We start from the raw sequence: 24,056 nt of genomic DNA, 5'->3' as shown, positions 1-24,056 counted from the left end.
CTCACTACTCTGTGCAGGGAGTCCTTTCACCCCCTTTCAACAGCAAAGTGAGGCTGAGAGAGGTTAAGTAACTGTAACTATAGGCCACACAGTTGGGCAATGCAACAGTCAGGACTTGAACCAAGGTCTCTCTGATTCCAAGTTCAGTTATCTTTACTGTATGGCATCCATAAGAGGCAAAGAAGAGCTAAAGAAGGGAGCGAGGACTCCTGCAGGAGGCCACCATGGGCGGAGCCGGAAGGATGCCGTGGTTCCACCTCCCAGCCTCAGCCCTGCTCTGAGGCTCAGTAGGCTCCAAATTTCCACACCTGGAATTATCTGGTCATTCTGCGCCATTCTGGGGTCTTCCCTGCAAAAAGGCTCTTGGTCCTCTTGGCTCTGCCCAGGCCTCTTCCTGACCACCTGCAGAGTGTCAATATTCCTGGTGCTGTGGCCACAGAGAGGCAGCTTAGAGGAGGAGACTGGGGAGAGCAGTGCTCCTGGCAGGTCTGCTGAAAGCCCAGTGCCTACCTCCCTGGTACCCTGCAGCTGGAAGTGGCCACCCTAAGCACTTTGCAGTGGAAAGACAAGGACAGAGGCTGCTGCTTACCCAGCCTGATCCCCATGAGTGTCGCTGTGGGCAGACTCCAGTCACCTCCCAGGACTGCCATGCTGGAAGCTCAAAGACCCTGAGCCCTGTGATGTCAGGGATGGGGGAGGGACACCAAGAATCCAGTCTCTGTGATATCTCCATCAAGGACCAGGCTTAAAGGAGCCAGGCCTCTGTGGTGTCAGAGATGGGGCAGCACTCAGGAATTGTCTTCCGGGATGGCAGCTTGTCTTTCTGACACACCAGAGGGCCTTCTGATGTTATAGGAGTCGAGGCCCTAGCAGTCCGTCCCTCGTGAAGTCAGGGCTACCTTAGGCCCACACTGTGCTGAACCCTGATGTGTGACCAGAGTTGTGCTGCAACCCTGCTAACCTGGCTTCTCCTGCTCTCCCCAGAGGACCTGGTACAGATGCCTCCAACACCCCCCAGCAGCCATGGCAGCGACAGTGACGGCTCGCAGAGTCCCCGCTCTCTGCCCCCCTCCAGCCCTATCCGGCCCATGGCCCGCTCCTCCACAGCCATCTCCACCTCCCCCCTCCTCACCGCCCCTCACGTAAGCAGCTGGGGGTGGGCTGACCCTAGAGGCATGGAATTGAGTAAATCCACCTCAGCACATGATAGGGCAGGGAGGGTCTGGGGAGCCCCAAGCCTGATCCCCACCCCCATCAGGAGTCAGAGATACCTTCCTGGCAGATGGGAGTGAGAAGCTTTTCATAGTGCCCTGGGGTGAACAGAAATCAGGTAAAGTCCAAGAGGCCTGCTGATCCCACACTATTGCAGAGCCAGGACTAGAACTTGACATTCCTCACCCCCAGGGGACAGCCCAGGCTGGCTTCGAGGAGCACTGTTTGAGGAGCAATGTTCAGGAGGCTCAGAATCCACTGGGATGGGTGTGGAAACTCCCAAGACTAAAAGGGTCTGGGGGTTGCTGTTTCAGGGGACTTGGATGAGTAAGCTTTGAGGCTGTGGATTCCAGGATGGGATTTAGGGACCACCCCCTCCCAACAGTATCCTGAGGGCCTAATATGCCAGGCTGTCAGCAACATCCTAAGTACTTGACACATGCTACTGGATTTAATTCACAGCCACCCTTTTCCAGATGAGGAATCTGAGGCTCAGAGATTTGAGTGCCTGGCTCAGGTCACCCGAAGAGTAAACGGCAGAGGTTATATTTGAACACAGGACTGTCTGGTCCCTAACCATCATGCCCCTCTTTCCACAGAAATTACAGGGGACGTCAGGGCCGCTGCTCCTGACGGAGGAAGAGAAGCGTACCCTGATTGCTGAGGGCTACCCCATCCCCACCAAACTTCCCCTCACCAAAGCTGAGGAAAAGGCCTTGAAGAGGGTCCGGAGAAAAATCAAGAACAAGGTAAAGCATGAGCCAGACCCTGGCCCTGCCCTTAGGCTTTCTTGGTGGGCAGGGGGCCTCTGCTCCCTTGGTGATGCCAGCCTTGAAATCAGGGAGCCCCAGGAAGTGGATATGTGGCTTGATAACTCCCATTTGGGGGCTTCCCCCTCTAGATCTCAGCCCAGGAGAGCCGCCGTAAGAAGAAGGAATACGTGGAGTGTCTAGAAAAGAAGTAAGGAGCCTGGCGGTCGGGGGACCTGGGGGGTGGGGGGCCTGGGTCCCAGTCCTCAGCCAGGCCTGCTCGCTCCAGCACCCTCTCACAGGGCACCAGGGGCGGAGGCACAGGGAGTGGGATGCTGGTGCGCAGGGTGGAGGAGGCAGCAGTGAGTCTAGGCCCTGCCTCTGAGCCTGTGCCTGCTTGGCCCCCATAGAGTGGAGACATTTACATCGGAGAACAATGAACTGTGGAAGAAGGTGGAAACCCTGGAGAATGCCAACAGGTAGGTGGTGCTACCTGCATCCCCCATCCCCCCCTGCCCTGGCCCCCTGTATCCCCCACCCCTCCACCCTGGCCCCCTGCCCTTCTGTAGCCAGTGCCTGGCTCTGTCTTAGCTCTGGGAGACAGGAAAGAGGAGAGGTCACTGAGTTCAAGATGATGGAACCCCAGAAACAGGGATTCTGCAGCCTGGGACCCTCAGTTTCCCATCTTTCTTTATCCGCACATAACTCTATACCCCAGACAAGGCTGGTGAGATGCTTAAATGATATGATACAGACCGGCAGCAGCAGCAGCCCCTGGGAATTTGTTAGAAATGCGTATTCTCAGGCGTCATGCCAGGCCCATTGAATCAGGAACTCCAGGGGGCAGGCTCAATGATCTGTGTTTTAATAAGCCCTCTGGGTGATTCTGATTCCCCCTGAGGTTAGAACCACCAATGGACATGCTTGCTACCCAAAGTGAGTTTCTCAGACTGGCAGCAACAGCATCATCTGGGGGCCTGTTCGAAATGTGGCATCTCAGGACTTTCCCCAGACTTGCTGAATCAGAATCTGCATTTCAACAAGATCCTCCGGTGATTCGCGTGCACAATTAAGTTTGAGAAATATTAGTAAGAAGGCCGCACAGGACATGGAATGCAGAAACCACATAAAGTCACCACGCTGGGTGCCATTTTTGTGATCGGGTGAAAACTGTTTACATCTCTCTGGGCCCCAGTTTCTCTGTCTAAATGGAGGTGATAGAAGCCATGTCTCAGAGGATGCGATGAGACCTCACAAGTGAAGGGCCTACCCTGTCCTTGGCATTTGAGAATGCTCCAGTCACGTTAGCTTTTCTTCTTCTTGTCTTATTATTATTCTGAATTCTTGATAGTGACCAGCCCTGAGCCCAGAGTAGGTCTTTAACAATTATTTGCTGGGGTTAATTAAAATAACAACAGCTGGTATGTAGCAGGTGCTCAACAGAAGGCTTTTTCCTTCTTTCCTTCCTTCTCCCCTAGCTTCTCCAGCGGGATCCAGCCACTCCCCTGACTGACCTGGAGAATGCCCCTGACTCAGGGAAGGAGGGGGCGGGAGCCCTCACCCCTCACCCTCTACCTCTGGCCCAGATGCCTCTCTGGCCCAAAATAGGACCAGGCTCTTGGAGCTATTTTGCCACCTGCTGTACATTCTGGGAACTGCAACCCCAACGACAGGCTAGGTAGAGGAAAGAGATGATTAAACATCTGTTCACCCAGTAGGGTCTGAGCACCTTCCGTGGGTACTGAGAGGATTCCTCACTGGGAGGGACCCAGTCCTCACCCTTAGGGGGCCCACAGTTAGCGAAGGAGACTGACATGGAAATTCATAAATAAATGAAGTGTTACGGGTGCTGTAATAAAAGCCAAAACAGCAACAAAAGTCACAATAATGGTAGATACCATTTACTGGACACTTGCTATTCACCATGTACCAGACAGCTACCACACATGCCCTTCTTATCAGCTCACTGTGTTGTGGATGCAAAGGAGGGTAGGTCAATTTAGCCATGACTGATGCAGGGTAAGAAAAAGAATGTGACCCCAGCCCAGGTGGGGGAGGCCCCCCTCCAATCCCCACTTTGGCCAGGAGCATCGCAGAGCACCCTTGAGCTCCCATGGGGTCACCCAGCTCTTCACCATGAGGCAGGCACCAGGTGCCTCAGCCACATCACAGAGGAGCCAAGCAGGAGGTGACCTTTTCTGTCTTGACTGAAATGGGCACCTGGTATGGAAGCCAAGTCTGGAGCCAGCCTAGGTCCTCCCGGGGAGAGCTCCAGGAGGCAGAGATGCCTGCTGGGTCAGAACCTGGCAGGTGACCGCTGTGCCCTCCTCAGGACCCTGCTCCAGCAGCTGCAGAAACTCCAGACTCTGGTCACCAACAAGATCTCCAGACCTTACAAGATGGCTGCCACCCAGACTGGGACCTGCCTCATGGTAGGTGCTGTTCCCTCACCAGAGGGTCACAGGTGGACGGGTCTTCCCCAGGCTGACTTTCTAGGGGAGTAGGCGGAGTTCTGAGGGACTGACAATTTTGTGGGCAGTGTCCCTGGGGTAAACCATCCTAGCACCTGGTACACGGGCTCCAGCAGAGCCCAGACTCTTTCACCAAGCCCATGGAGCCTTCCGGAACATGACTTTCCCTGACCAGTTCAACATGGTGTGGATGTGTAGTGACTCAGGTGAGCCCAGCCTGGGGATGGCAGGGCAAGTCCCACGAGGAGGCGGCTTCCAAGGGCCCAGTGGTCTGATGGGCTTGGGAGGATATGGGAAAGTATGGACCTGGTTCTTTCTGGAATGGATGGTGAGGAGAAGGCTGAGCAAATCCCTAGAAACCCAGAGAGTGCCCAGGGTGTGACTCAGGCCTCTGCTAGTCCCTCTTCCACATTTCCTGGAGCAGTACAGCATGTTGCCTCCTAACTAATGACTCCCCAGGCCCTCAGATCCTTGAGCTGTCAGGAGGCAGAGCCACCATAGAGGCAGGGGTTAGTTTGGATTTTGTGACTCTTAGCTCCTCCTGCTGGCCAGTCTTCCTGGGAATACTGCTGAGAATCTGGCGTGAAGATATGCCCCCCTCCCTTGCCCCAGCCTCAACCCCCACCCACCCCTACCCCTTTCTTCCTTTCTGGATTCCTCCACCCTATAGGTGACAACCACACTGGCCAATCCCCCCTCTTCTAGAACTGCCTGTGCAGCTCCCCTACAATGGGCCAAGATGGCCTGACAGCCTCCACCTTCTCCAGAGACAGGGGAGACCCCATATGTAGGAGATGGTTGGCTCTGGAACCGCTTTCCTGGAAAAATACCAGTGTTTTGCCCTATGCCATTGGTTTAGGGGGAGGAAGACTAGGGGTGGCCAGGGTTGCAGCCCCTCCCCACCCAGATCTGACCCCACTCTCCCTCCACTACCAGGTGGCAGCCTTATGCTTTGTTCTGGTGCTGGGCTCCCTTGTGCCCTGCCTCCCTGAGTTCTCCTCCGGCTCCCAGACTGTGAAGGAAGACCCCATGGCCACTGACAGCGTCTACGCGGCCAGTCAGAGTGAGTGCCCTGAGCCAGGCTGCCCTCTCCCCCACCAGCCCCCAGCTCTGGGCAGAAGCCAGACACAAGAGAAGAACCAAGTGTGGGATTGGCATTGTCTCATTCTACCTCCCCATTTTGCAGATGGGGAAACTGGGGCCCCCAAAGGGTCTATGATTTGTTCAATGTTAGCTATCGGATTGGGACTACAATGCAGAGCCCCTGATTCCCAGCTCACCCAGGAGTGGCTTGGGCTGGGTATGAGGAGGGTAGTTTTAGGGAATAACAGGAATGTTCCTACACTAGCCCCCATGTACTATGGTGCCAGTTGGTATGGGTCATCTGCTAAGGACCATCAGTATTTCACAACTGGGATAGCAAACGAGTTTCAGCTCCAGGGCCATTTTTAGTAAGATGGTGGTGTCTGCCTGAAGGACTCTGAGGTACCACTCAGGATCAATAGGAAGGAGTGCCAGGATCCACTGGTAATGTCTATCATGGGCAGAGGAGGAGTAGTGGTGGTATGGGATGATATTTATCATCCCATGGAGGGTGTGCAGTACAAGGGTTAAGAGCATGGAGCTTCAGAGTCAGCCATACCTGCTGCTGCCAGTCTCTGGGTGACCTCGGGCACGTGTCTTAAGCATGCTAAGCTTTAATTTCTTTATCTTGAAAATGGGAATTCCAAGTTCTACCCTTACTGAGCATGTTTGCTGCGAAGACCGAATGACATGGGGCATGTACACTCAGCATGGCACCTGGTACACAGCAGGTGCTGACTAAATGAGCACACTCACTCCCTTTTCGATGAGCTCAGAAGAGGAGAGAAAAGATACAACATGCAAATATAGGGCACAGCAAAGAATAGTATGGATTTCCAGAGGCAGAAGATACTTCAGATAGACCTACAGAGGAACTTCCTGACGGTCCTTCATCATTTACCAGGAGTGAGTTATCTGGCAGAGCAGGAGGAAGAGGAAACAGATGGGAGGTCAGAGAGAGAGGAGCTGGGGAGAAGGGCATTTCAAGAAGGAGGGATACTGCAGGGAGGATGAGATAGACCTTGAGGGGAGGAAGAGGCATGGGGAGGGTTAGGGGAAGAGGAAGCAGAGGTGGGAGTGAAAACCACTCCCTGGACAAGAACAGCCTGAGAAGGAGAGAACAGGACAGTTGCCGAGGGAGGCAGACAGCAGGGATGTAAGGTCCTGAGAGTCACGTGTCCATTTTTCCAAGGCCAGAGGGAGCTAGGTGTGTTTGGAGGTAGAGGGAACCTTGGCAAAGGAGGAGTGGAAATCAGGAGGCTGGGGATGGGGGAGCGGAGGAGTGTTGATGGCCAAAACCAGTCAGAGGAGTGAGGGAATGAATGAGCCACTGGGGGGGAGGGGGTGATCGAAGGGGTTTCAGGCCCAGCATCTGGGCAGGGCAAGAGGAGGACATATCTGCAGGAGGAAATGATGTTTGGAGCAGGCTGGCTTACAGAGCTGGGGCACTGCACCGCTCCAGGGGGATCCTCTGGCTTAGACTGTGAGGTCAGAGCCCTGAGAGTGGAAAGGGTGGTGGTGTTCCTGGAGCCAGGCAGACCTGGGTTTGCCTCTCACCTTCAGTGAGGACTTGCCTGGGACCACCTGGAGCCTCAATTACCTGTTCTGTGAAATGGAGCTAAAAATATCTCATTCTGAGGGGAGGGGATAGCTCTGTGGTAGAGTGCATGCCTAGCATGCACCAGGTTGTGGGTTCGATCCCCAGCATCTCCACCAAAAGTAATAAATAAGTAGATAAATCTAATTACCTCCTTCCCCAAGATAAAAAAATTTTTTTTAAAAAATATCTCATTCTAAGAGTTTCTGTGAGATGTTAATGATTTGATTATTAGGTTAAAGGATGCCTACAAATGCCTGGCATATAGTAGGTTTCCAACAAATGTGGGGTTTTTTGTTTGTTTTTTTGTTCATTTCCCTGAAGGGCAAACTAGGGCCTAGAATGGGGAGAAGGTTTATTCAAGGTCTCATAGGAAGTGAGCGGTAGAGCAGGATCAGAACCCAGCTCTGTTGGTGGGGTTGTACAGATCAGTGGTAGAGTGCATGCTTGGCGTGCACACCGTCCTGGGTTCAATCCCCAGTGTCTCCCCTAAAGGAAAAAAAATGTGGTTTAAAAAAAACCCAAAAAACCAGCTTTCAGATCCCCAGTGCAGTACCCTGTGTTACCTTCTGCTTAGGAAGAGCTAACTTCCTCTGAGTGCAGTTTCCATCACTTCCCCTCTATTATCTCAGTTAAACCTCACATCAACTTGAGGTTGGCCCTAGTATCCCTGTTTTACAGATGAGCAAACTGAGGCTCAGAAAGGTAAGACCAAAGTCATGACTTGCCTGAAGTCACACAGCTCGGAGTTGTTAGAGCCAGGATTCAGATCCAGGCCTGTGAGATCCTGGTCCGTGTCCTTAACTATCAAGCCCTGAATGTGATCTGTGCGGATAGGGAGCCTCTTGGCACCATGGCTCACCCCAAGCTCCCTCTCCAGTGCCCTCCCGAAGCCTCCTGTTCTATGACGAGAGCGCAGGCTCGTGGGAGGACGGCCCCAGCGCCCTGCTGCCCATGGAGCCCCCGGATGGCTGGGAGATCAAGCCTGGGGGGTCGGCAGAGCAGCGACCCCAGGACCACCTGCAGCACGACCACCTGGACAGCACCCACGAGACCAGCAAGTACCTGAGTGAGGCCTGGCCAAAGGACGTCGGTGGAAACAACACCAGTCCTGACTTCTCCCACCCTAAGGAGTGGTTCCACGAGAGGTGGGTGGGTGGCCCCTTCCCTTCCTGGGGTCCCAGGCTCCACCTGCTCTCTGCCTGCCCCTGATCGCCAAGTCAGCCACACTCTGCCAAGGCCCCATCCCTCCCATGTCCAGATCCAGCTTGCAGAGGGGTGGGAGGGGCTCCCTGGGCCACATCACCCCTGACTTATCTTCTCTCTCCAGGGATCTGGGCCCCAACACCACCATCAAACTCTCCTAGGCCGTGCCAAGACCCAGGACCCAGGACATACCCTCTGGCCCCCGGAAGGGGGTCGTCTTGCTCACCAACCCGGATCCGGCTCATACCCCTGCTCCCTGGGGTCCCATCCCAGGAGAAAGGGTTCCACTTCTCCCCAGCCAGTCTTTGCCCCAGATCTTGACTGGGGCCTCTCCCCCAACCCCACATTTGGACTGTTCCCTTGGGCCAACCACTCTGTTCTCACCCCTCCCGCCCAAAACCATCCGTCCTTCTCAGATAAACCACTCAGTGGGATACCCCTCTCCTTCATAATGACCAACAGGACCACTGCCTCCCTGCCCCACCCGCCACACACACACAGACACGTCAACAAACCAACACACACACATACACCTCCTCTCCCCTCCACTGTACAGAGACCAAGAACAGAAATTGTTTGTAAATAATGAACCTTATTTTTTATTATTGCCAATCCCTAAGATATTGTATTTTACAAGTCTTCCTCCCCCTTTCACCCCTCCCTTGTTTTATATTTTATGAAGTTAGTGCGGGCTTTGCTGTTCCCTGGCCCAGGAAAGAGGGTCTCCTCCCTCACCTGGCCTTCCCCTGCCGCTGCCCAAGCCGCTGGGCCTTTTAAATTGCCAAACTGCTTCCCCCATCAGCTCAGCACATGCTTTAAGAAGGCAAAAGTAAAAAAAAAAAAAAAGATGCAGCATCAATTCCTGACTGTGTGCCTCTCTTTGTGGCTGGGGTGGCGGGGATAGGACTGAGGGATAGAGCAGGAAGGGTATGTTTATTTTATACTCTGATTGGGGGTGATTGGGGGTGAGGGGTTTGAGAAAGCATTTGTATTGGGTTCCCTCTTCCAGCCAGGTGCAGAATTCAAACTACATTGTCAAAGAATTCTGCTGCAATGCCCCTACCCCGAGTCTCCTCCAAGTACCTACTGCTGCTGAGTAGTGTGGGCCAGGCAGACACTTTACACCCAGAACCTGGGTTGGTCCTCCTAAGACCTGCCAGTTTCTTAGTTCTTGTATCCTTTTCCTCAGCTGGATTAAAGGCACAGACTTCAAAGTAAGAAGATCTGCTTTGATTATGGGAGCTGCCACTTGCTAGCTGTGTGTGTTGGGCAGAATTCTAATATGGCCTCAAGGATGCTGCCCCCTGGTGTACACGCCCTGTTTAATCTCTTCCCCTAGGGTAGGGAGGAGACCTATAAGTTTGAGGGGATGTCACTCCCATAATTAGATGACCTTCTATGGAAAAAAGTGAGGAGATTTTTGCAGATGTCATTAAGGTCCCCAGTCAGCTGATTCTGAGTTGATTAAATGGGAGATTATCCTGGGTGGGCCTGATGTAATCAGATGAAAGCCATTAAAAGAAGGACTGAGCCCTTGCTGAAGAGAAAGTCTCCTGCTGGCCCTGAAGAAGCAAACAGTCATGTTGTGTACCACATGGAGAGGGTGGCCTCTAGGAGCTGAGGGCCTCATGCTGTGGTGGCAAGGCACTGAATTCTGCCAACAACTGGAAAAGCTTGGAAGAGGATCCTACCTCCAGACGAGACCCGAGCCCAGCCAGTACCTGGATGCTGCCTGGTGACCGCCTGAGCACAGGACCCAGCTAAGCTGTGCCCAGACTCTGAGCCATGGACACTGAGCTCATACAAGTGGTTTTTTTTTGTTGTTGTTTATTTGTTTGTTTTAATTTATTTTTATTTTTTATTTATTTTGGGTCAGAGGTAATTATGTTTACTTATTGTTTTAAGCCACCTGTGTTTGTGGTAATTTGTTATGCAACATAGGAAAGTAAGATACTATGTAACTTGAATCTCTCTGAGCCTCCACTTTTCCATTTGTAAAATGGGAATATAATTAACACTCCATGCATGAGGCTGTTGTAGGGATTCTATGAGGTAAATCATACAAAGTGTTTAGAGCAGGGCCCAACAAATAGTAAATCTGAGAAAGATTAGCTGTGCATTTAGAGGCAGGATCAATACAGTGAGCTAAGGACCAAGCTAGGGATGCTATTATTGCACAGAGGAGGGTGCCTCACCCAGACAAGCAGCAAGGGCTTCCTGGAGGAGGTGATGTGAAGGACTGTTGGAAGTAGGCAGGAGAGAGAAATGGACATTCCAGAAAGGGAACAGCCTGGGCAAAGGTCTCAAAGGTGAGAAAGAGCAGGAAAACGTCAAGGAAACTCAAATAGTTCAGAACAGCTGGAAGGTAGACAGCAGGGATACTGAGAACTGAGGCTGGATGGTGATCAGGCGCCAGATCCAGAAAGGCCTTAGGTAAGGCCTAAGGCATGTGAACTTTATCATGCAGGCATGATTCTTTCATAGTACGAAGCAGGGCCAAGGTGGTAGGATGATGCCTACACCAGCTGGCCACCAGAAGGAACGCTGGACAAGACCAGGCAGAACTATGGAACCTCACAAGCCCCATTCCATCCCCCTTCCTCCCACAGCCTCATCTTGACCACTTGATGGGGAACCTTTGTCTGCCGCTGGCATCAGTTTTAACTACTAGAATACGCAGGACTTTATACAACGCCATTAAAGCCTGGGCTCAGCTGAAGCTACTATTGTTAATAATAACTTTTAGCATGCCCCCTTTCCTGATTGATTCATCCAGTCCCTTGATTAGTCATTCAACAAACTGCCTTCAACACTTGCCCCCAGGCTGGTGGAGGAGGCTGGGGAGTAACCAGTCATCAGTGTGATGGAGGGGTGTACAGGATGCTAAGAGGATGCAAAAGAGTGTCATGTAATTCAGATTTTGTGGGTCAGGGAAGGCAACTGGGAGGAGGTGGCCCTTTACTGAGTCTTAAAGGATGGGTAGGACTTGGCCAGGTACAGAAGGGGTTAGAGTGTTTGAGGAAAATGTCAAGTGCAGACATGGAGCCACAAAAAGCAGGGCCAGGACTGAGGTGAGGCAAGGGGGTGGTTAGGGTGCCAAATTTAAGGAGGCACTGGTACGACCCTGAGAATGAGTACTTCTTTAAACTTGGCACCTTAGGAACCCAGCTTGCTTCACCCTCGTCCTGGCCCTGATGGAAAGGACGGCCCTTGCAGAATCTAAAGAAAGAACATTTTATTGTGAAGATGATGGAGAGCCAGTGAAATTTTTAAGCCGGGAGAGTGAGATAATCAGATTTGCCTGCCCTGGGGCTCTGCAGGGGGTATAGTGAAGATGACACAGATTCCAGAGCTAATTAGAAGGAATTATCCACAGGCTTTGACATCAAATTGGCTGTGGAGTGCAAGAGCGAAGGCGGATCCTGGCATGACATTTGGGTGTCTGTCTTGGAGGCCACGGTGGCGGATGAGATGGTTCACTGAGACAGGGAATGCAGGAGGAAGAGCAGGTTTAGAGAGAAAAAGAATTCATTTTAGCACATGTTGCATTTGAGTTGCCTGTAGAATGTTCACATTAGCATGCAAGTCTAGGGCTTGGCAGAAAGGCATCCCAGGCGGAGATTAGGAAATTGTCAGCATCCAAGCGTTATGTTAAATAAAGTCTTGGGTCTGCATAAAGGGAAGAGAGATGCGGACAGAACTCCAGGGAAGAGGGCCATTAAGAGACAGCGGAGGAAGAGGAATGCAAAGGAATGGTTGGAGAGAGGAAATAAACAGGAGAGGTGAGTGCCCCAGAAACTGATGGAAGAGAGAGGTTCCAGGAGCCCTGCTCACAGGTATCAGACGCCATCTGAGAGGTTGGAAAAGATAAGACAATGTGTCCATTTGCTTTGACCATGAGGAGGTCACCAGTGACCATGGCTAGAGCTGTGTTGGGGAGAACTGAGGCAGAAGTGAGATCTGGGTGGAAGTGGGAACAGGTGGAATGGATGTAAAGACTTGAGCCCGTGGGGAATGTAGGTAAACACTTGTCACAGAGGATGGCAACTAGAGGCAGGATGCAGGTGAGATTAGGAACAGTCTGGGGCTGGGGGAGGGTATAGCTCAGTGGTAGAGTGCATGCTTCGCATGCACAAAGTTCTGGGTTCAATCCCCAGTACCTCCATTAAAAAATAAATAAACCTAACTTACTTCCCCCACCCAAAAAAAATTAAAAACAACAGTCTGGGGCTGCCCTTCTAGATGGGAGAGAGTTGACCATGGTTATTCCTAAAAGACAAAGAACCAACAAAGAGGGAAGACGATGGATGAGACAGGTGGGGAAGGGCTCCAGGGAGCAGGTGGAGAGATCCAAACTGAGGGGGTCCCCTCCATGGCTGTGAAGTTTGGGAATGGGGCAACGGGGAGCGTTGATGTGGGAGTTGAATTGGGGGAAAGGGGAAAAGTTTGAAATAGTCATTCAGAGGAATCAGAGACAAAGCCTCATCACTCAACAGGTATTTCTGTGCTATCCCTTCTGTGTACGGCACCATGCTGACCTTGGAGCACAAACAAGACCCGGCTCCTGATATCAAAGGGCTTGGAATCTAGCATCCTTCCATTATTGACTTGTAACCATCTTCCAGGCATTGGACTGAGAAATTTACATGTCCCAATTAGGAATCAAAAGAATCCTAAAGGGTGAGCATTTTTACAGATCAAGAACCTGGCGTTCAGAGTGGTGAAATGATTTGACCAAGGTTATACAGCTAGTAAGTAGCAAAGTGGGTATCTGAAGACAGGTCTGTCTGGCTTCAGAGCTCATGTTGCCCCTCCAGCTCCCCGTCTCTTACCTCAGCACCCCTTCCTCCCTCCTTCCCTCCAGCCCAGCTTCTTATTCTTGCACAAGATCCAAGCACTTTGGGGCTTTGTGGATCCCAGGGTTTGGCAAGCTGGTCAGTGTGGTCGTCGGCAGTCACCACCCTATGCCTGTCCATCCCAGGCAGTCTTCCCTGCCTACCTTAGGAGGCAGGGTTAATCCCCTTGTACAAGCCACTGGTTGACAGCCCACCTCCTCAGGGCCTTGTGTCATCGCCCCTGAGGGGGTGCATCCCCAGGGCATCCCTAGTGATGGAGCTGCAGCCTCTGCACTCTATTGTCAGCCCTGGCAGCTTGTCTTGCTGCACACACGTGTGATGGCTTTCACAGGGCCAGCCATCCTCCTCAGATTGCCACAACAAACCCTTTGTTACACCTGGAAACCAAAGCTCTGGCAGCAGGGAGAACAACTGTGGGCGATGCCTGGCGCTGGGATGGGCCCTGGCAAGCCTCCAATTCCAGAGGGTGGATGACCCCAGGAGCCATCTGGCCAAATAGAGTACCTATCGGATGTGGGTAAAAGGTACCCCTTGGGTCACTGGGAGGGAGAAGACAGGCTGGCAACTAACCTCCAAAGGAGACTGAGTCTCTTTGTCATCAGAGTGGCAGTTAAGGGCCTGGGCACTGACAACTGTGCTGCACGTCTGTGTGTGACCTTGGAAAATTACTTAACCTCTTGAAGCCTCAGTGTCCTCATCTGTAAAATAGTACCCACCCTCAAAAATGTGCTGCGAGGGGTAAGTGAAAGCTTGCACATGAAGCTCTTAGCACAAGGTCAGTTATGCAGTAAACACTCAAAAGGCATTAGCTATCATTTTCTGAGCACAGACGGATGGGCTGGACTTGTTCAGAGGAGCAAGCTCAGCTGGGAGAGGCTGTGACAGGTGGTCAGGCTGGTGTGGTAGGGGGAGCTTTCATCTTTCCCTTGGATTCTTGGGAAGAGGGCAGCCAGAGCCACAGCTAAAAAATAACGCTATCAGCAGCTGGTCCTACATGGGGGAGGTGTGAGGACAGAGGGGAGAAGCTTCACTTTAAAAAGGATTGACTGGGGAGTGCTCGGCAGGAAAGAGCTGAACAAAAAAAATCAACCTGGAAACCCAGCAGCTAAGCAGCTGTGAGGGAATGTCAAATCCAGCCAGAACTACCATAATTCTTGGTATAGGAGGCTACCCTGGGCCCGGCTGTTTGGAAAATTAGCAATCCTAAAGGCAATCCCAAGAGCAAAGTGGGGCAGGGGGAGCTCCCAAGTGCCCAGCCCTACCCCCTCCAGTAACTGGGCTTCCTTAGAACTTGGCTTTAGGGAGGAAGCTCTCCTGTGGCCAAGATGTTTAATGCAATTTCATCTATTCCATTCATCCAAGATAGGATTGCTGGACCAGGAGGGGGAAGGCAGAGCTGAGGCAGCTGCCTTTTGGGAGTTTACCAATGAGGGAAACTGGCAAATGTGAGGCTGTTACTGTGTGGGAGGCTGCATGGAGGTGGGGTGCAGTGGACAGAAGAGTATGAATTCTGCGGCCCAAAGACCTAGGTTGAAATCCTGGCTCACCACACACTCACCTCACCTGAGCCATCTTGAGCAAATCAATCACACTTGAATGATATCTCAGCATCCTCCTGTGTAACATGGAGGAAATGATAGTATCTACCACCCAGGGTTGTGGTTAGAATCAAAGGAGATGTTACTTATTGTTTGAAGGTGAAGGGTAATGCCCGGAGAGGGGCCCAGGAAATAGTTATGGGGCTGAAAAAGGGAGAGAGCATCTGTAGTGGAGTGCCAGGAGGGGTTCATGGGGGATGTGGCACTTGAGAATGGCCTTGTTCGATGGACAGGATTTCAGAGAAGGAGACATACTCCAAGCCATGGAAACAACCTAAGCAAAGGCACAGAGCAGGATGGCCACTGTAGGGCTCATAATAGTTGGAGGAGCCTAAGTAGTACAGCTGTCCCCCTTTGTAACCCATTCTCTTTCTCTGTTGAGTCTGGTCACACCCACCTTCCTGGGCTCATAGTCGGTGGGGAAAGATGAGGGAGACTAGACTAGACACCAGGAGCAGAGGGCAAAGGGGTCTGAAAGGAAGGAGAGTATGGCTCAGCTGGAGCCATCCAGCGAGACTTCCTGGAAGAGCAGGTATTTTAGCAGATCCTCAGAATTTGAAGTACAGCAACAGAAGATTTCAGATGAACAATGCTGTACAGATCTGATGCCAATTACCAGAATAAGGAGCACAGATGAGTGGAAGGAAATGGATGAAATTGGAGGATAGGATGTGGGAAGATCAAGGTAGGCAAGGCGGGGCCATTAAATACTGCAAATGGAGAGTAAGTGCTATGATCAAAGGTCGACTTTAGAAAGATGAGTCTGGGGTGGTGAATAGGAAGTGTTAGATCTGAGAAGCTAGCCAGGGTCTCATCATCATACAGATGTGAGGTTCAGGTAATGCACGTCCCAATGACAAGAGATGATGCAAGGGGGAACCATAGGAGTTCCAAGGGTAAGAAGATGGACCTCAAGCTCTAGTCTTTCCTTCCGGAGCTGGTTGCCCCCTCTCCCGACCCTGGACCAAGAACCTCAGTGGGGGAAGGTCACAGGAGGCAGCCCGGCCTTGAGGAGGCTGCCGGGCTCCAGAGTCGGGAAGCTCTCCAACCCACACCCACCCCCAGCTGGGTCCTTCTCTGCGCAGGGTTCGGAAGAGCTCTAGGCCTAGAAACAGTGTTAACGGCAGTCGGGTCCATCCCCAAATTCAAGGCGTCTCAGAGTATGTTCCCCTTCCTGTGACCCTTCCCCAAATCTAATTGCGTCTCTAAATTCCCGTGGCGCCGACGGGGTTAAAGCCAGCTCGTGTCACCGCCCCCGCCCCCGCCCCCCCACCTGCCCGCAGCGGCGGCGAATGCCGAAGCCGGAAAGCGCGGGACGAGGGGGTGTTCATCACAGCCGCTGAGTGACTGGCAGGGCGGTGATTGGCAGCTGCCGAGCGGCGGGTGCCTGGGAGGGGGCGCGGGGGTGGGCTCTGGCGGGCGCCTGGGGCAGGGTTCGTGCCCGCCGCCGGCTGGGCCGGACTCGCTCCTCCGGGGCCCCGAGCCGGGCTGGCTGGGCGGGGCGGCACCCTCCTCACCGGACCCCTTGGGCTGACGGGTGTCTCTAAGGTGACACTCCGGTGCGCGGCAGCGGCGGCGGCTGCAGGAGCGCGCTCATCGCCCCGGCTCGGGCTCTGCTCGGGTTCCACTCCCTCCGTCCGGGGGGCGCCCCAGAGCTCACGACGCGGCACCCCGGCACCTATCAAAGACCCCACGCCGGGGCGCGGGAAGATCCCAGCCGGCCTTTTCCAGGCGCAGCGCCCGGCACCTGGCCGCTCCCGTCGTCTGAGCCCCGGCGTCGGGAGGGACGAGCAGCAGCTTCCCTCCCTCCCTGCCTCGCGTCCCCGGGCCCAGGAGGAAGGGAGACCGAACTTGAGCAAGTCTCCCCGAAAGGCTGCAAGAGCCGCGGTAGAGGGCGGCCGCAGGATGGCCGAGGGGCCGGGCGGCGGCGGGCCCCGCGGGGACGCGGCTGGCGGCGGCCGGGCAGCAGAGGAGGAGGTGGTGCGGCGGCGCTGCAGGCGCGGGGAGGAGGCTGGGGTCTCGCAGCCTTGGCTTGAGGCACCCCGGGGCATGGCTGCTGGACCCCCGGTGGAGGAGCGGTTCAGCCAGATGCACCTACGAAAGCAGGTGTCTTACAGGTAAGATGAACGCGGGCAGAGGGGAGCTCAGCGCTTGACACCACCTCCCTTTCCAGTCAACATTCATTGAGCACCTGCAGCTTGCCTGTCACTGCTCTAGGCCCTAGGGATTCAGAAATGACCACCAAGGGGTCTCGGCTCTCTGTGTCCAAAGGACACACTTCTGGGACCCCTTCTCTAATGAACAGTGAAAGCCCTGTTCATTCAACATGGAATTACTGATGCCAACTGCATACCAGGCACTGTACTAGGCACAAGGGAGAAAAATAACCAAGCCATGATCCTTACAGACCTCTGTCTGCTGGGGAGAGCCAGGAGATGTTCCTGGCCCTTCTTCTGGGTGAGAGAGAGGACCCCCCTCCCCCTGCCACCACCAGTCATTCAATAGGCCATACTCAAGCTTTCCTGTGGGCTGACCCTGTGCTAGGCACCAGCCTGTGGGAGGGACTGAGATGGTGCTCCCTGCCACCATGGCTGAGACCCGGCTGCCTAGTGATGGGGAAGGAATCCCCTCCTGGACCCCTCTGCCCAACCAGACCCTCACTGGCATCCCCGTGGCAGACTGAACCTCTCACTCCCACCTGAATCTTCCTTTTTAAAAAAAAAATTGGGAGGGGGTAGGTAATTAGGTTTATTTATTTGTGAAGGAGGTACTGGGGATTGAACCAAGGACCTCACGCATGCTAAACATGTACTCTATATACTCCTCCCCCCATCTGACTCTTCTTAAATGTCTTCTGCCTGTGGAAGAACCCCAGCCTCCCTGGCCCTACCACCTGTGCCCAGAGGATTCCATGGAGGACTCAGCCGGAGTGGGCCCCAGGGGCCACTTTTATAATTTGGGGTGGGGCGGGGGAGGGCTGCCCCTCAAGTAAGGGTGGGTAAGTTACACAGAGGAGGGATCTGCGGAGGGACTGGAGGCAGGGGGGAGGCAGGGCAGGGGAAACCCTTACCGTCTTCTTCCTCTCCCAGACCACAGCCTCAACCTGGACTTGGTGCCCCTCTGGAGCTCCTGGCCCAGAGTGCCTGTCATTGGAGGGTCCAGCAGGGACATTGAGGCACCTGCAGTCCTTGAAGCCAGCAGCCTGGTTGGAGAGGACAAGTTTCCTATCTGTTTATTTATAACCCCAAGGACATGGGGTATGTCTGAGGCTGCCCTGTTTCTGCTGGGGCTTCTAGGAAGGTGTTTCATAAAACTGCCCCAGCCCTTGGAGTTTGAAGGGCCCCAGTAGCCTTAATGATTATGAGGCCATTAGGCCTCCATCACCTGGGGGGAGATGAGAGAGCAGGCAAGAGGATCTTTTCCACCATCATGAAGTGAGATGCTCGGAATAAGTGGGCAGGAGGTTAGGTTCCCGTGGGCCCCACCTTCACTGTCTGGAATCTACAAGAAATCAGGAGTACACTGGGCCCCATTATTGAGTTCGTCTAGAACACTGTGCTGAGAGGAGTGCATCATCTGTCCCCTAGCTGCAGAGAGAAGAGCCCCTGAATGTCCCTTGCGGGAGGAGAGAGTAAAGGGACTGATGTGTGATGGGGCATAGAATGGAAGAAATATTAGTCTGGGGGTCAGGAGACCTGGCTTGTATTCTGACTTCTGCCAATGACTTGTGTGTCCTTGAGCTAGACAGTCATGCTTTCTCTGGGCCTCAGTTCTTCAACCAGTGACCTAAGAGAGTGACCCAAGATTTTCCTTAGCTGTGGATCAGTGACAAACAGCTTCTGGAGCTGAAAAGGGAGCCAGAGTAGGGCAGAGACTTAGAGGAATGAGGGCAGGGATTAACCAAAGGGCCAAGAAATGGAAGATGCTGCCTAGGTGTGCTCACGTGCACACGCACATACACACACACATACACTCAGAGGCAGCCCCCAGGGTTGGGATTCCCCTGGGGTGGTCCATGAATGGAGGGCCTTCCACTGCCCAAACTTGAGGCCTCCAGTCACTAAGGATGCAGGGTCACCAAGCTGTGGCTCCTCTCTGGCTGTGAAGGCATTAGAAGACCTCCAGGTCACCCTGTGAGGCCTGCAGAAGACAGCACCAGGACTGGTTCCAGCTGTCACCCCTGGACAGATTAAGCAAAGCACCTCCTCACACCCTGTGGTGAGGCCAGGAGCCCAGTCTTAGGACCAGAGCAGGACAGAGCATCTAGGTAGAGGGTGGAGGAAGCCCTGGGAAAGAGACAGAGCCCTGGGCTGCCTAGGGAACCCCAGTGGAAAGACTCAGCCCTCCCATGTGGCTACAGCCCTGAGCGGCCTGGTGACTGATGCCACTCTTCATTGTACAGGCCGCTGGGGGCTGGCAAGAGCCCAGGCTCATGGTGGCCCTTTCCACATCCTCTGCCTGCTACAGTTCCATGCAGCTCTGGCTCGCAGCTAAACCTCCCACCCTGCTGTGAGGAGTTGCTAAGAAAAGCAGTTGAAAGCCCTTCAGAGAGAAAAGGCTTTTAGACAGAAATGCAGGGGCAAAAAAATCTGAGGGCGAGGGATGGGAGCGGAAGCGGGATTGGGGCCTGGCTGCCTCTGACGTAAGTGAGGACGAGGGTTTTCAGCAGGACAGTAGAAGCTTTTAGGGATGTGGGGTTACTGGGAAATAGGTTCCCTTCACCCTCCAGCCCCAGTGTGGGCTTGAAGAAGCCCTGGCAGCTGCTATAGGTGGATGGAGAGACGGCAGGTTTGTGCCAGTAGAAACTCTCGCAGGGGAGGGAGAGAGGAGGACATCTCATGTCTGCATCTGGGCAAGAGGAAAACTCCCATACAATCAAGGAAGTCCTAATTGCCCAGGGTTGGGCTCAAGAGACCATTGGAGGGCAGCCTCCAGCCTGGGAGAAGCCAGGGGTGCAAGAGACATTGAGTTTGGTCTGAAAGGACCAGTCAGAAGATGCAGAACCTGGACCTCTGGAACTAAGCGCAGTGGTTCCCAAACCAGATCTGATGAGGATCTCTTTTCAAATAATTTCTAAAGCCCTATCCCTGGGGATCCTGATACAGAGATCAGGAGGGCCTGAGCATCTCAACTTTAAAAACCTCCCCCAGGTAACTTTGATAGTCAAGTAGGTTTGGAAACCACTAGCTTCACCTGTGAAGATGCTGGAGGAAAGAGAGAAAGGGTAAAATGTGTGGTGGATTATTGGGGTGTGACTGGCAGGGGGCTTCCCTGTACCGAGTGCCATTGTGACCTCAGAAGGACCTTGAAAGAGGACCGGCATCTGTGCCTGGATCTCTGATCCTGGGCCAGGCACTGTAGGAGATGGAAGTGTAGGATATGGTCCTTCCCTTGACAAAAGTATGATTCAGTACAGGGCCAGGCTGTAAATATTTTCAGCTTTGCAGGTCACATAGTCCCTGTCACTCTGCTCCGCTATCGTAGCACAAAACCAGCCGTAGACAATAAGGAAACCAGTGAGCATGACTGGATTCCAGTAAAATTTTATTTATAGACACTGAACTTTAAATTTCATATCATTTCCACTGTCACAAATATTATTCTTTTGCTTTTTTCCGACCATTTAAAATTGTAAAGACCATTCTCAGCTCAGGGCCATACAAAATCAGGCAGCAGGCTGGATGTGGCCCATTGGCCACAGTTTGCCAACCCCTGATCCAGCATATGGGATTGGATAAACACATGGGAAAGACAGCCGATGGTGGGCATTGGGCAAAGTGGCACATGCATCGCACTGAGAGAGGCAGTGCGATGCATGTGCGTTACGTCTTCAGGGTCAGAGAGACCTGGGTTCGAGTTCCAGCTCTATTCCTTCCTGGCTAGGTAAGTCAGTTTCACCTCTGACCCCGTTTCCTCTATGGAAAGTGGGAACAGTAATACCTGCACGAGAGGGTAGCTGGGAAGATGGAAGAAGATAAGAGATGTAAAGCTCCTGACTTATAGCAGAGGTGAGACAGAAGTTAGAAAATCCTCTGCCCTCTGTAGCTGGCCCTCCTTGTGGGTTGGAGGGGGTGGGCGGTGGTTATCTGGGAAGGAGGTTGGCTCTGAGCCATGGAAGGGTGGTGAGACCTGGGGCTGGCAGAGTTTAACAAAGACTAAGGTCAAGGGCTGGTCACATGTGCGTGTCCCGGACTGTAGTCCTCTCCCTTCCCCCTCCACCCCCACAGCAGGGGCTGGGGGAAGCAACTGGGGGTGCCCGCTGGCAGGGGAGGGTGCCCCCTGCTGTGGGCATGGGACTGTGGGTACAAAGCTCCTTGAGGGAGGGGCACCTGATCTGACTCTCCCTGCTGCTATTTACCAGAAGCTAAAAATAACCCAAGAGTGACAGGGAGATGGGGCCGATTTGTAATTTAAATAGCAACAGGATAAAGCAAGGAGCTGCAAGAGATCACATTCTGTCCTGAATTAAAAATGCAAAAACCGGGGGCAGAGAACTGAGCTGGAGCTGAAGGAGGGGGCCCGCTGCCAGAGGAAGCCGGAAGCTGGGGGTCTATCATTTTCCTTCCTTTGGGAAGGGTGGAGGCCCAGGCCAAGCCCGGAACTCCTTCCTCCCCTCAGGGACCCAAGGTTCTTGCTGACTAGTGAGTCAAAGGCCATGGATGGCTATGCCCAGAGGTGGGGCTAGGCTTGAGAAGGGACCTTACCTGACCCTGTTTTGGCCCAAGGTGCTTGGGACAGCCCCCTCTCAGCATCTTATGCCCCCCATTCCTCTCACCGGGGGCACAAGCCATCTGGGCCTTTTAGAGGGGAGCTGGAGGGACCAGTTCCAGCAAAGGCATTTTAACAGGTTCTTCTCTGATCTGCTGCTGAAAGGGAATCAGGAAGCCTGCGTTGGAGTCTCATTTTTGCTTCAGTCGGTGCAATTGCAGAGCAGAGAATTCAGGGAAGCCCCTCAAGTATCCAGGTCCTGAGGACAAGGGTTGGCACAGGCTTGGGAGGAGCTGTCTTCAAGGGTGCACAAAGTGGGTAGGGAAGCCACTGGGACCAGATGCAGCTTCTGCTGGGCTCCACTGTCTTTGAGCAGTGCTCTTGGCCTATAGATGTTTGGAGAAGAAAGACTAAGCAGGATTCATAGAGTAGCTGGTGATTTGAGGACCACTGGGCTGCATCCTACAGATGAGAAACTAAGCCTCAGAGGAGTTAAGCAATTTGCTAAGATCCCACAGCCAGTAACCAGTACAGCCAGGATCCAGACCCAGATGGGTTTCACTCCGAGGCCCTCTGTCAGGCTTCCAAGGTTCTGGACGTTCATCCTTAAGAGTCTTTTCTTTTGGCTCTATACTAAGTGCACATATCTCTGGGAGGGGTAATGGGAGGGAGTGTGGAGGCTGAAATGTGGTTCTGCAATCAGGGCTTATGATCCAACAGATGGGGGTGGGAGGCTTGAAGGGCAGGACACCTACTAATTTTGCCCTTGGAGCTTGGTGCTATAGCCAAGTCGGGGCTGAAGGAAAATCCCCAGGGTAGATCCAGATGACCTCAAGTCAGGGGAGAGCCACTAGGCTCCTCTCACCTCCATCCTGGGGATCTGGGAGGTGTCAAAGGACAGTTTCCAAGAGAGATCATGGTTTGAGGGACCACCCTTGACTGCAGAGCTGCCAGTGCTATACCCACAGAGGGAAAGGGTCCCCAGCCCCTCCTCCAGATCCACACCTGATTTTAATGAGACTACCCAGAAGGAACCTAATCAAATTTCCATCTGTCATTAGCCAGCGGCACCTGCAGCCCAGCTCAGGTGCATCTGTCTCCCTGTGGGGGCAGAGGCCCAGCACCTGGGCGGGGGGCCAAGATCAGCAGGTAGTCTTGGGCTTTAGGTTGCTCCCAAGGGTTCAGCAGGTACCTGGATCATAGGCTTAGCTGCTGGTAAAGGACATGGGCTCCAAAACACCCCCTAGTCTCACCACAACAACTTATGCAGACAGGAAGCCAGTTTCCCTCCCTCTGCTCAGCTTATTGGACACCTATATTCAGCTCATTTCAACTTCCATAGGAAGTTACTGCACACATACTGTGCACCCAGCACGGAGCTAGGAGCAACACTGGGTCCAAGAATCTCATAAGGAGACAAAACTAATATGTACAAAAGGTCACATGAGAGAGGAATATTTAGGGGGAGAAAGGTGAGTGTCAGAGATACATAAATGGGGTGGGAATGTCTCTGGAGCAGCATTTGACACTTAGTAGGTATTTATAAAATATGTATAATATGAATGAATGAATAAGTGAAAACCTAGAGATCAGGGAAGGAGATTCAAATGAAACAGTCTGAGCTGGACATGATCTTAGAAATCATCTGATGCAACCCAGAGATGTTAAGTAACTTCCCCAGCATCATACAGCAAGGGCTGGAGTTTGAACCAACTCTTTCCACCTTCTCACTTTTGCCTTTTGGGCTGAGGTTTTGAAGGATGGAGATTTTGATTGGCCAAACTTTATGGGCAGATAGGGCAAGGAGAGCAGCATAAGCAGAATGGCGGCATGTTAAAGGAAGTGTGAAAAAAGAGGGAAGAAATGTTTATTGAGTACTTACTGTGAGTCAGGCACCAACATGGTGTGAGCTGAGAGGAAATCTCTGCGGGGAAAGCTTAGACAAAGAGGCAAAAAAAAAAAAAAAAAAAGAACAGAGCGTAAAGAGCCTTGAAGGTCAGGTCAAGGAGGTTGGCTTAGCTGGTTTTGAGAGCAGAGGCTGTCCAGATCATGGGTTGAGTGGTGCCCTGGTACATTTCTTTTCCCCAGCTCCCACTTCTCATCCAGGCCACAGAAAGTAGAACACCTCACCCTCTGGGGCCTCAACAAAGCCCAGAATAATTTTCTTACCCAGATTCCTCTTCCTGTTTGTATCTGGTTGGATTCTGAGGGGTCCCCAACTCCCCAATGCTGGTACATGTTGTCCTAGGAACTGCCAAGGGCATCCTCCCCAGCCCTGTGCACCTGTCCCTTCCGGCCTTGACCTCCCCACCCCACCTGCCAAGTACTGACATCTTCCATGAGTACAAGCCCAAGGGGATCATGGTCCCACAGTCAGGACTGCTCTGCCTCTCAGAGTCTCCAGCCTGCCTGGCTTCCCCTCCAGGAGCCACATTTCCTGCTCTCGGCTGCTCCAGAGCTGCCAGAAGCCTCAGATCAAAAACAAGCCCAGCCCCATTTCCTCTGTTTAACTGTTCAAGCTTCTTGCAGAATCCCTGGGACAGGGCCCTGCAACAGCCTCCTTCTAGAAGAGGCCT

General features: G+C 53.1%; 2 protein-coding genes, 1 long non-coding RNA gene and 1 other non-coding gene across 6 annotated transcripts in view; 3 read left to right on the top strand and 1 right to left on the bottom strand.

The window, feature by feature from the left end:
- Positions 1-8,673, top strand: part of CREB3L1 (cAMP responsive element binding protein 3 like 1) — a 33,549-nt gene extending 24,876 nt beyond the window's left edge. Inside the window, exons 5-12 of the mRNA XM_064492408.1 lie at positions 985-1,142; positions 1,812-1,961; positions 2,114-2,172; positions 2,372-2,440; positions 4,294-4,393; positions 5,369-5,495; positions 7,993-8,260; positions 8,443-8,673. Of these exons, the coding sequence (XP_064348478.1) occupies positions 985-1,142; positions 1,812-1,961; positions 2,114-2,172; positions 2,372-2,440; positions 4,294-4,393; positions 5,369-5,495; positions 7,993-8,260; positions 8,443-8,479 (968 nt within the window). The 3' untranslated portion in view covers positions 8,480-8,673. The remainder of the gene's footprint in view (positions 1-984; positions 1,143-1,811; positions 1,962-2,113; positions 2,173-2,371; positions 2,441-4,293; positions 4,394-5,368; positions 5,496-7,992; positions 8,261-8,442) is intronic.
- LOC116155314 (uncharacterized) overlaps positions 1-24,056 on the bottom strand; it is a 45,628-nt gene that overhangs the window by 19,562 nt on the left and 2,010 nt on the right. The window contains exons 2-3 of one of the 2 annotated variants that reach the window (XR_004139189.2): positions 23,363-23,416; positions 20,309-21,866 (exon numbers count right to left, since the gene is read on the bottom strand). The exons of the other annotated variant lie outside the window; for it this stretch is intronic. This is a non-coding gene — a long non-coding RNA (uncharacterized LOC116155314). Of the gene's footprint in view, positions 1-20,308; positions 21,867-23,362; positions 23,417-24,056 lie in introns of those variants that run through there. 2 annotated transcript variants of the gene reach the window in all.
- On the top strand, positions 12,411-12,483 carry TRNAA-CGC (transfer RNA alanine (anticodon CGC)). Its single transcript has one exon. It is a non-coding gene; the product is annotated as a tRNA-Ala (tRNA).
- DGKZ (diacylglycerol kinase zeta) overlaps positions 16,663-24,056 on the top strand; it is a 40,616-nt gene continuing 33,222 nt past the window's right edge. For both annotated transcript variants that reach the window (XM_031459709.2, XM_031459704.2), the window contains exon 1: positions 16,663-16,889. In XM_031459709.2, the coding sequence (XP_031315569.1) occupies positions 16,678-16,889 (212 nt within the window). In that variant the 5' untranslated portion in view covers positions 16,663-16,677. The remainder of the gene's footprint in view (positions 16,890-24,056) is intronic.

Source organism: Camelus dromedarius, chromosome 12 (assembly GCF_036321535.1).
Source record: "Camelus dromedarius isolate mCamDro1 chromosome 12, mCamDro1.pat, whole genome shotgun sequence".
In the NCBI taxonomy this organism is placed as follows: domain Eukaryota; kingdom Metazoa; phylum Chordata; class Mammalia; order Artiodactyla; family Camelidae; genus Camelus; species Camelus dromedarius.
The sequence above is the reverse complement of the archived record's forward strand: the minus strand, read 5'-3'. Positions and strand labels throughout refer to the sequence as shown.